General features: G+C 39.2%; 1 protein-coding gene across 1 annotated transcript; it reads right to left on the bottom strand.

The window, feature by feature from the left end:
• Window positions 1-1,109: 1,109 nt before the first annotated feature.
• On the bottom strand, window positions 1,110-9,968 carry LOC107654340 (importin-7-like). Its single transcript, XM_016441377.1, has 10 exons — window positions 9,814-9,968; window positions 7,958-8,024; window positions 7,750-7,875; window positions 7,489-7,586; window positions 7,107-7,202; window positions 3,614-3,834; window positions 3,330-3,529; window positions 2,617-2,823; window positions 2,419-2,535; window positions 1,110-1,216 (listed from the first exon to the last, which is right to left on the bottom strand). Exons 1-10 carry the CDS (start codon window positions 9,937-9,939, stop codon window positions 1,110-1,112), a joined length of 1,365 nt encoding a protein of 454 aa, XP_016296863.1. The 5' UTR covers window positions 9,940-9,968.
• Between the last annotated feature and the right edge of the window lie 2,300 nt (window positions 9,969-12,268).

Below are 12,268 nucleotides of genomic sequence, written 5' to 3' on the forward strand. Positions count from 1 at the left end.
GCGATTGGAACATACTGCTTGTTAGCTTGCTTATTGTGCCCAAGAGCATGATCAATGCAAGTCCACATCACGCTAATAAGAAACTACTTCAAACCACAGTTCGGGAGCTGCAGTTCCAACCACACAACTTTGCAAATGAATGTTCGTTGGAACTATGGATTCGAAAAACAGAAGCAATGACAAACTGAAACCATAGTTGGTTAACAATGCTTTTGGGATAATGGAGAAACTCCAATAACAAATTACCGGAAAAGGCGGATCGATCAAAAAATATATCAGATTTAAAGCTGTTTGTTTCTTTTTAATGTTGTGTATACTGATGGTTCATCCACACATCAACCAAATGCATGAGACCTCCTCAAATCATGCTCCAATGACTTACAGTGCTTGTAACAACATCTTTATCCAGATTGAACACCAAGTGCACTTCTTTTGGAGCCTAAAACATTATCATTACAAGCAGCAAATGATTGCCACACACTATTATTGAAGCCCTCTGAACACCAACCATTATAGGAGAAGTCACCATCCAGGTAACAATGTTCCAATTCTTAAATAGTTTTCAACAGAGTTAAAAAATTTGCAGTCTGATACAGAAGGCTAAGAGACCTGAACAATATGAAAGTGCTAGTCATTAATTTACAGAGATCAGGCATCACATAGTGCTATGACAAGTATCCAATATGCTACATTTGAATACACGTTGACACCTTACAAATGCCTCTGGTTGTTTGACCAGGCAACTTAAAAATCAAGTGCCTTGGTTAGTTATGTACAATATGAGATTTGTTTTTTTGTTTGTTTTTTTTTGATGAAGAAAAACGTTGACACTACTGCCAGAGGTATAACCTTGAAAAGGCCCTTTGGCCCATACAGTGACAATTTTGACATTATGTCTCAATTTCAATTAATTAGCCCCCGTAGTATGTGTGTGGGAGCTGCCATTATGGTATCCCTCTTATTTTTGGATTCCATAAGACAAATTGGTTGCCTTCCCACATCTTCTGGTGCTGTTCAAATTTGATAGTCATATTGAAGAGTGAGAGAGAAGAACCAGTTCTGGAACCACTACTTCAGGGAGCAACACAAGTGTTTTCATTTCACTACATTCAGTCACAGTTAGAAAGGGGAAGGGCGCTGCCACCAAAGTTGAAATTGGATGGCACCACCGGATCTGCAAACTTGTATCCTCCATGCTTCTCAATCATCTTTGATTCTAAAAATCAATAGGAAAGAAAACCAGAAGTGGGATAACAGAAATCAGCAGGCTGAACAATTGGGTAACATTTTGGCAGCATATTAAGGCAACACTTACATTAATCTGGATAAATTTGAAAATGCATCTTTGTTTTTCTCTTAATGTTGGTCTTTTGACCACACCGAAATGCATTTTTTAATAGCAAAAACAATTTTCTGAATAAAAAAAAAAATTGTAAAACCCGTTTTTGCGTTGTAGTGTAGATGGTGAAAACAGGTATCCAAAAAAAATAGAACTACGCTAAACTTCATTTAGTCGTGATGCATTTTTATGCATATTGTACAACGGCATTGTTGCGTCTATCCATGTTATTAATGTTGCTTGAAATCAATGTTATTTTGTACAACCTTCATCTTACACTCCTGCAAAGATGACAATATTTACTCGCAACTGCTGTCTAGAGTTGGGCCAAATTGGCATCGGACTATGTCCACAGTGAAACATTGCGATGGACGATGACATCCCCAGGAGGGTTGGGGTGTGCCTGAAGCGTAAATCCATATTCAGAAAGCCACGGAAAACAGATAACGCTTTCCAAGAAGCCACTAAAGGGACATGGTTAGCCGCTTGCTAGCGGTAGCTTGTTACATTACAGTAAATAAAATTTACACTTGCCACATAAAGAGAGTAAGGAGAGATGACCGCGGACGATGGCGAATGACTTGCAGATCCTGAGCACCACTGACCAACATCTAAGCAAGTACTGGCGCTTCGTAGTATACACAGAGTAAGTTATGTGTGATCGCCCATCTCGAAAGTTAAAGTAAAAAGCGAACGTGCATTCAAAAGCGATTTCAATGACCTACATATTAATAACCCTTTTAGGCCCAACCCTACTGCTGTCCCTAGACAATGTACTGAATGCTGATTTTAAGTGTGACCTAGACGCACGAAAAGTGATGTCAGTGTGGACTAGTGACTTTTGGAAAATGGTAGTGTGGACTAAGAGTTCGAATCAAAAACACCTTCAAATATATCTAGATTCATGTGCACATAGCCTAAGTGTTTCCAGCTTTTCACAGACTAGCATAAAGTACGTTTTGGGTCCAATGTCTGCCAGAAATATACAAAATTAAATATTGGTAGTACGTCAAGGGGGAAAAGTAAGTGCTGCACAATCAATTCCTCAACCAGCTTTTCCTTTTTTTCCTTTTCCTCACCATGTGCTGCTTGTCGCTGATCTGCGAGTGTTGCAATATCCTGAAGTTGTTTTCTTTGTTCCTCATCGAGACACTGTGTGAGCGCCTGGTACCATGCTGGGTCACGGGCCTGGACATCTAGAGGAAAGAGAGCAGTCTCTGAGTAAAACACTCTTTTGAAGTCGCTCATTTAATTCGTACTATAGGTGAAAGCCATACTCTGTATTATGGCTTTGAAGATCTGGTATTCATCAACAAGGTTGTCCTCGTCGTCAACTAAGGTCGTGTAACTCTCAAGAGCGGTCTCCTCTGCGTCATCTTCCTCCCAGTCTTCATCGTCACCATCCTCTCCTGCTTGTTTAGCTAGCATTTCAAGGTAATCCTGGCCTTCATCATCTATGTCGTCTTCATCACTGCCTAACTCGGCTGCATGGATACACAGTGAGTCACATGTCAAAATTACAGTTCATTACTTTGAAACAACAGCAGGAAATAAAGCAATTTAATCAAATATACCAATTCACTCAATTCGACATTCCATTTATAATGTAATAAATTAACTGGAAGAAATACAAGCTGGGCTCATTATTTGATCCAACTCCAAATTGGATTTAATTTAATATTTGATGCATTTCAAAATTAACCGATTTTCCAGTCTATTACTATATAGCTGCTTTCAAACAAAATGTATTGTATAAAGAGATATTCAAGTAAAAAAAAAAACCCTACTAATGTTTGATTTGTTACTTTTTAGTATCATTTGTTTTACATAATGTAAACAAATGGTATGCAGTATCCATACTGCAATGTATAACTCAATGGCTAAATATTAATGTAACCAATATCTAAAACTACTCATTCATTTTATTCAGAAGACTGAAATACTGCTGCTACATGGATAACAGACTGAAGATCTGATAAAGCTCATTTACCATTCTCTTCTTCCTCCTCTCCATCCTCATCCTCGTCATTTTCATGTTCAGCCCTGCAGGCATAGGCCCTCTTCAGGCCGTTGAACAGGAGAATGGCTGCAGGGAGGAGCTGACCTGCGACCTGATTGACAGCCTGTGGCCTCTGATCAAGATCCATTAGAGCGCACAGTCCCAACACGCACATCTTTCGATCGTGGAGCCTGCAAACAATACAAATCGCACGTTACAATGACCAGAACTTTTGTCCTGAGAAATGTTTGAGCTCTTTAGATGTCAGTGTGTACCCGAGGAAGCAGTCGATGTCTTTGAGCCATTGGGAGATGAAGTGGTTGGTGATGGGCTCAGTGTTGTTGGGGAAGCGCAGATTCTCCAGTGTGTTGAGGAGCAGAGGAGGGCTGTAATAGAGTGCAGCGATGGCCACCTGCAGACACATGGTCCTCAACTCGCTGGTCTTCACTTCACGCGTCAAACGCTCCAAAGCGGTCGTTAGAAACAAGGGCACCACCTACAGGAACAGGCACCAAGATGAACCTTTTCATTACATTTCCATTATAGCCAATATGTTTTCATAATAGAAAACAGCTCTGTTGTCATAAGGTCAATGGGCCTCATTCATGAAACATTCGTAAATATTAGTGCTGTGCTCGATACATCGATACGACGATGTATCGTCACAGAGATTTGACGATACGAGTATTAGAGCTGTCAAAAAAAAAAAAGAAAAAAAATCGAATTTCGAATATTCGTCGAATTAAAAAAAAAAAAAATCCACATTTTTATTTTTAGGTCTTTGTCAGCCGTCAGGCAGCCTTATTAGTGGCATACGAAATGCGACGACGATGTAAGCGTCATTGCATTTTAATGCTTTTGTTAGTCTATCCAGTTGAACCCACTAGATGCGGCGCTGCTACGTTGTTCATTCAATATATTGCGGAAAACAAGAGCATCAGTGTGGAGATTGTTTTTTATGTCAAAACTGAAACCAAGCCGTTCACACAGAACGCATATTTATCACATTTTCTAGAGGGACATTATCAGCGTTGCACTCGCACAAGAGCATGTTTAGAAAGCCATGTAAAATTAATGCAAGTTCAACTTTTAAAAAACATGTCTCAAGACTTCATGGCGGTTTTCCCCATCCCACTGTATCTCATGTTTTTAAATGAAGAAAGTAGCCTACTTTTGTGATTGGTTTTCGGTCCTTTGTATTAAACTATACATACATGGTGCTGTTTTTTTTCTTCTAATTAAGCAACTTTATTAATTATATATGGTTTATAAACATTATTTTAAACATGCACTTTTTTCAAAGATAGTCATGTTTTTTTATTACGCTTTGAAGAAACGTGCATAATATTTTGCTCGATGCGCACTCTTGTGGCCTCAGGAGAGAAGCCAAAAGCTTTTTTTCCCCCTAACTGAAATTATGCCTTTTAAATTCTAATATAATTCATATTTTGATCATATTTAAGTAGAAAATTCGAATTTAGTTTTTCAGTCATTTTGACAGCCCTAACGAGTATCGATACAGGGATATTGTGGCACGTGCGCTGCAGTGGACCGAGTTTAATTTGAATACAAGAACAGTTTAAAACGGAGTAGAAAAGTGCAAGGTTTCTAAAATATAATGAATCGAGCATAATACATAGGCTACAACAAGGTTTAATCTGGCCGCAGAGGAACACAACCGGGGTTGCCTGATATAAAGGGACGTAATCTCTGAAAAAGAGCTTCCCACTTGCACAATTAAGAAATATCTACTAAGTGTCTTATTTGTTTTTGTCAATCTGGCAACCATGTGCATGTGTGCTCTCTCCACTGTGGATAAACGCACCGGCATTCTGAAAACACCAGTTAGCTTGCAGTTTAGCGATCTCCACTTCAATAATCTATTCTCAGAAAAGTGTAATTCATCAACTGTTCATTTACGATCTCCACTATTCTATTATCAGAAAAGTGTAATTTATCAAGTGTTCATTTATGAGAGAGAGAGTGAATTTATGTGTATGTATGAATTACCACCGCTTTGCCGTGTTTCTCTATTAACAGTGAAGCTGTGGATTTAATTGCGTTAGAAACGATGTTACCAGCTCCTTGTTGAGAAATATAATGTAGCTCTTCAGCGTTTAAGCTTTTTATTGATAAAATTGCGGGGCAGCACCAAAAATTTGTCTGAGTGCGAAAAAGAATGTCTGTGCGCACGCAGTGTTATCTAGTGACTAAATGTGTGCACGCGAGGTACAGTGAAGACAGCGCATTAGTTTAGAACTTCTAATTTTTTTTTACATTTTTTTTTTAAACGTAGAGTGTTAATTTGTGCAATGATAACCTACCAGCAATGTTAAAATAATTTTAATATATTAGAATGAGTACATTACAATAAAAATGTATTAGAACGAGTACATTATTATTTATGGGCTTAAAAACAAGATGCAAACAATCAGAATATTGTACCTGGCGGGGAGTGCACCACGTGTAAACATGAAACATATGCCATTACCTATACTGTACTGTGTACAGTTATGGAGCCCCTTCATAATGCAGAGGTCAACTGCCTGCTCTGCCAAAAGTTAGCAACAGCCCTACAGTATGCAGTGTTTCATAAACAGCTGTTTTACTAAATTCTTCTGAGGTGAAATTCAGTGCAGTCCCGTATCGTGATACGTATCGTATCGTCTGTATAGTGATACGTATCTTATTGCAACTTTGCTGGTGATACACAGCCCTGGTAAATATATGAGTAAATTCTGAGCAATTTGCGCTTAAAACGGACATTCCCGAAAACTCTCCTCCGTATTCACAAACTTCCATAAACTTCCGATTTGATAGTTAAACATGCGTATGTTAATGCATTCCAATCATTCGTAAATAGGGCGCTCGTGCATGCTCATTCACAATTAGCATAATCCCCGCCTATGAATTACAGCTACGCAAATTGTGTGTCCAGGAATGCAGTGGAATATTCTGGTCTACTTTATCAGGTTTGGCTCCAGTATATTGCATAAATTCAAAAAAGACTAATAGGCCATATGCCTATCAATAAGTATTCAATAACGTGTGTCCACCGTTTTTCGCCAGCTGAAAAGATGTCAGGCGCTCTTCTGAAAACGGCAAGCTGGTGGCGCTTGACAACGCTTTGGTGGCACAGCATTTTTCCAGCCGAGAGGCTTTGGTTGCTATGATTAGGAATATCCACGTAAGTAACGTATTACTAGTATCTCATTTTGAAGAATATTACTGAATATAAAAATGCAGTAACCAGCAATATAAACTTCTCTATTGTTGTTCAGTTGCTGTACAAGTAGGATGATTGGTCGGTGTAGTATTTGTCCCGCCCCTCCTCCATTGATTGGACGGCTGGGTAAAAAGTGAGTGACAAGCGCTGCATTTTACCCAAAGTTGAACAGTTTATCAACTCTCAGCAAAAAAAAAAAAAAAAGAGCAAACGAACTTGTAAATTATATTATAATGGCAGCACATCAAAATTCAGTGTCATCAGTTTGCCAAAAAGAACACAGAACGTTTTCTGCACCATTTACACGAGGTAGGGAGCAGGTGTACATTTCTTTCGTACCAACTAACATTTTGAAAATACGAACATTTTCATGAATTCGAAAGTTTACCTCAGAACGGCTTTACGAATGATTTACACAAATTAATTCTGCTCATGTTTCATGAATGAGGCCCACTGTTTTTTTTTTAATGGGTTTTTGGTTAAATGTCTGAAATAAGGTCTGTGGTGCACATTGTAACATGGACAATGTTCAGGAAACACACCTGGTCAATACCACGACCTTTGCACTGTAGAATGATGACTTCCAACAGCTTGGCCGCATGGCATTCTGGGTCCTCCCCTGGGTCTCCTGACAAAATCTGATTGAGCACACAGTCTTATTAACACAGTCATATCACCAGTTTCTTCAAGTTAAAGGAAGTTAGAAACTTTATGGTAGCACTTTGTTTTTACAGTCCTTTTCTAAATGTATGTACTATGTACATACTAGAGTAAAAAGGTACTAACCCTGAAACAAACCCTAAACCTAACCTTAACCCATATTAAGTAGTGACCTTATATTTCTCAGTACTTTCTTTATACATACATTGTTTAAAAAAAAAATGCAATGGATTTCACTTTTGGTTTGCATTGAAGTAGCTGTACCTTTTTGCACATACTGTAGATTATTTCAAGGTATTTGGTGTCAGACAGGAGTGTGTCTGTGTCAACTGTGATGTAGTTATGGAGAAGTGGCATCATATCTGAAATAAAAAGGGTACATGAGGAATTATTTTAATATCTACAGTGAAAGTAAACAATTATCACACTTTTTCAAATTTGTACAATCATCTGACATTCTGTTTACAATTTAAAAAAGAAGTTAATCAAGTGAACATGCAAAGTAAATGCCAGACACTGCACTACCTGTGAAATAGTCAAATCCGTCTTGTTGGAAGACCTCATAGACCAGAGGGAGCAGCTGCCACATCTGAGGGGATACCTGCTGACATGTCAGACTGTGGGCCAGAGACAGGATCTCCTCGTAGAACTCTGGGAAAATTAACCCAAAACAATCAATACACAACCAAAAGGTCACACAAAACAGGTTTTTCCATTAGTGTGTGAAACTCACCCAGGACGTGCTGCTGGAGGACTGTGCCGATCACCTGCAGACAGATGCCCTCTAACTGCTGGGTAATCTGAAATCAATCAATCAGCAGTGTTAATGCACAGTGGCATCTCTCCATACAACGTCAGAATCACAAATATTACCACTAATGTTTGGCGACCGCAAAGTAAGCAAATACTGAAGAGTATGTTTAATGTGCTATCTGAAAGTGTGCTTGTCCTATGTCTCTCCAAACTCCACCTGGTTTGATATCTTCTAAAAATAAATGACATTCATACATTTTTAAACAAGCATTCAGTTCAAATTCATTGCAAAGGGATTAGCATGAAATTGCATACAGTGCAAAGAAAGCGTGTATGTATATCGATTTCCACAAGGCTATTTAAAAATGCTCTCCAGCCAGTGAGGCACTTTGTCAGAAGTTGGCGTACATGTTTTTTTTTTCCCCCACGTTTGTGGGTTGCTGGAAGTAATTCAGCAGGGTGCTACAGGCTAGAGCAGTGGTTCTCAACCCGCGGCCCGTTCGGTAAAATTGAGCATCAGAATGGACATATTTGTTAAGGGAGAAAAACGAAATGTGGAAAATGCCAGCGAAGGAACACATACAAACAAGAGTAGTCGCAGCAGTGAAGGTAGGAGAGTGCTGTACTTTCGGCATCAACTTTCAGTTTGCCCCGCCACTCACTTGAAGATGTTCTAGAGCCCTGCACGGGCCTCAAATATAGGCCCTAGTCCGGCCCTGGCCCGTGACGTTCAGGCATCACGACTTGCTTAAAATAAAATCTATAGATATAAAACAGTGCAAGCATATAACAATGTTTTAACGTTAAACCAAGATAAATGTGCGCTATATCCAATAGTTTGTGTGGAGAGTGGAAGCTAACGCGCGCTTTGCAGGACATAGAGGCGATAGCGCGATCACTTGCATTTTTTTCAGTGGATACGCCATAATTTTCACTCATAAAAGTAAGAGTAATACATCATTCGTAACTGTAAAGGGTCTACTTTTATGTGTGTGCACTCACAATGTCAACCAAATGTTGTGCTTTTATTTATTAGTAAATAATTCAAATATCTCCTTACTATTTTCCCCCTGACACATTCATGGTAATTACTTTTGCCGGTGCTTTCCGGCAAGCTTTAGCCTATTGCGTGCATTTGAACGCAGAACTGTTCAGCTGCGCTGATGGCATACATGCTGCTGCAGCTGGACACTAAACACCGTTGAGCCGCTCTTGACAGTCGCGGCAGCACGGTCTCATGTTGTTTCCACCAGCGTGGCAAAAAAAAAAATTTGTTTTTCTTCACTAATTGATGGATGTCTAAAATATAAAAATAAGGAGAAGCCTAAAACAAGCCCGATGCCCGGCCCGCGGCAAAACATCTCTGGAGAGAACCTCAGATTATTAAATTCGAAAGTGCTTTCCATATTTGGATCAACATAGGCTACATTTGTGAACGCACATTTTGTGCAGTGTCAAGTCACGTCAAGTCACGCTTCCGTGCGTGTCTTACAGACTGCAACTCACAATCGCAACTTCATTGTGCTGTTACTCCTTTCGAGCCGAATTTCACAAAATTGGTCAGCTCCCGACAGCATCAGGTGTTTTATTAATGGGGAATATAATTATTTATTTATTTAAATGAATGTAATCGATTAGATATCATAATATTTAGGCTATAATAGGCTATTATAAATCTGGTTGGTTTGTATTGGTGACATATGTAAATGATATGCGTGCGGCCCGTGAGACTTGCGCATGGACCATAGTGCGACCCAGTGGAAAAAAAAAAGGTTGAGAACCACTGGGTTAGAGAGACAGGAAGAACTTCTGCAGTCCATGTTTCTATTTTCTCACCTCTTTATGGTCCTCCACTACACTCAGCAGTGTGTCAATGGTGTTAAGGATGCCCATGGCGGTCACTGCTTTATCGTCACCTCCTTCCTCATCAGGCCCTGTCTGGATCACCTGGTTGAAGGTCATGGCCTGGGAGAGAGGAATCAAGCAGGAATGTTTACTTCCGAGATGATTCACCACAGCTCTTTGTGCAAATTACTGCAACCCTATAAAGCCTACAGCATAATATTTTATATATTTCTAAGGCCTCTAAATAATATCGAAACATTGCTGGAAAACCTGTTGTATACGGTCTACTACTTGCCATGTTGTCTGATTGATAGTTTATACCTTTTTAGCAAGTAAATGGTCTTTTGGTATAATTCTAAAAACGTCCACCTTTGCTGTGAATTCTTTACTGATTTTCATAAACTAAACATAAGATATACATTTTTGGTCATACCACCCAGCACTAAAATGTAATCACATTATTTTTTCAAAATTATACCGGTTTCACGGTATATGACTGTATTTTTTTTATGCATGACTGGGCGTTAACCACATTTTCTACTGATTGAGAGAGGAAATACTGCAGTAGATTGACTCAGAAATGCCCTATTTTCCTGTCATGATGAGTGAATATTGTAGAAAGATTCCACACAAAATGGTGACTAAATACGACCCATTAATACATGTTAACCAGGAGTCACTCTCACTTTACTCTTTAAATCCTGATTTATAATTGCAACATTGTCTGATAAAATCAACATGAATCTACACTTAAGAGCGGCAGTGCGGTTTTGGCTACATTCTTTTTTATCACATGCAGCGCACTGCCTGCGACTAAGTAATAAACTAAGTGCATATTAACAGACGAACTATGCTCATATTTATACTCGGTACGGCCAGCTGAATGCGCTGCTTCTCTGCCGCTCACTGCGCAGAACAGTAGGGGTGGGAGAAAAAAAAAATAGATCCATCGATGCATCGTGATTCTCTCTCCAACGTTTTGGAGTTTTTAACCAGATGCGCGATGAGGCTGAGTTTGCTTTAGAAACACCCGTATTCTGCTTGCTTCCAATTCCTCACACACATACCCCACTCGAACCTTCCGTAAAAAAATCTTTCATAAAGTTCGCAAAGGTTGAAGCAAATTACAAGGACATTCGCGGGCTTCATTTCACCGGATGCGCTGTGAGAGCGCTTTGTTTGATGTTACACTTGAAGTGTGCGGTCTCGCCCGTCGGTATTTTCCTTACAAATGCTCTACGAAGTCATCATTTATGTGGTTTGGAATGCAGTGGACTTATATATTTAAAATATGAACTTCACTAACAGAAAACTGCTTACAATTTCAAATGCTAACGCATGCTTTGTTTGTGAAGACTGCTCGCGCATGCGGCTGTGCGCGATAAGTGGTTTAATGCACTTGCATCTCAAAATGGTTTTATGACGCAAAATTAATATAAACACAGCCAGTTATGTCTTAAGGGATTAAACGGACAGGACAAACCACATTACTTCTTACATTTCAAAAGAGATCCGTGCGTGAATGCAGCTTAATAGATCTCCCGCTGTCTATGATGTCAGTAAAAAAAAAAAAAAAAACAGTAAAGATGAAGAAAAATCACTCTCAGTTCTTGAATGGAAAACGTTCAGATAATCTTAAATACTGAAAGCACTCAAGTGTTTTGTTGTTTGTAATATGTTTCTATTCTCCTCTATTATTTGCTTCTTGCCTGTATGTTTTGAAGGTATATTAGTTTAAAATTCTTAACATACAACTGTTTTAATTATTTTTTTCAATTTGTATTTATTTTAAAAAGTACTTAATTACTTATGTAAGGATATGTAAATGTAAGGATTTTAAGATTTTCAAGTCGGTAAACTAATTAATTAAGGGGGGAAAAAAGTAGATCAAGAATCGTTCTGGAATCAGATCGTGACTTTCGGAATCGGATCGGATCGTGAGGTGACTAAAGATTCCCACCCCTACAGAACAGACAGCGAGAGGGGCGATACAGTGCCGGAAGAGTCAGATCTCACGCTCATGGGGCAGTAGTGGCAACACCTTCCAACTGAACGAAAGCTAAGGTTTATCCAAAAAGTCGCTATGTTTGTCAGTATGTACCTTTTATGGGAAAAAAAATATGTAAAAAAAAAGCCGTATTTAAATATCATCTTACTAACACCATTGGGACATATATGGCGCTTTTCCACTGTGTGATACGACTCGGCTCGGTACGGCAAGGCACGGCTCGGCACGGTTTGCGTTTCCACTGCAGTTCAGTACCGCTTTAGAGTGGGCGGGATTATTCACATGTCGTTATAATAGTTGCGCCGCCTCTACTACCACGACTCCTAAAAAAAACGTTTTCATTCCGCGTCGCCCCATCATGCTCTCGCTGGATCCGCTCCTCTGTTATCAACAAGAGGGACGTCTGTTCTTCCGCAACAGACAACAAAACTTTTTGGT

The sequence above is a fragment of the Sinocyclocheilus anshuiensis genome, unplaced genomic scaffold, assembly GCF_001515605.1.
Source record: "Sinocyclocheilus anshuiensis isolate Anshui unplaced genomic scaffold, SAMN03320099.WGS_v1.1 scaffold747, whole genome shotgun sequence".
Classification (NCBI taxonomy): domain Eukaryota; kingdom Metazoa; phylum Chordata; class Actinopteri; order Cypriniformes; family Cyprinidae; genus Sinocyclocheilus; species Sinocyclocheilus anshuiensis.

What these genes read in the sequence shown, in the direction of transcription:
- LOC107654340 (XM_016441377.1), bottom strand. Translation starts at nt 9,939, where the DNA reads ATGACCTTCAACCAGGTGATCCAGACAGGGCCTGATGAGGAAGGAGGT. An exon ending in GACATCGACTGCTTCCTCGG is followed by an intron (nt 3,530 to 3,613) that starts GTACACACTGAC and finishes TATTGTTTGCAG; the next exon opens with GCTCCACGATCGAAAGATGT. An exon ending in TCAGCGACAAGCAGCACATG is followed by an intron (nt 1,217 to 2,418) that starts GTGAGGAAAAGG and finishes ATTGATTTTTAG; the next exon opens with AATCAAAGATGATTGAGAAG.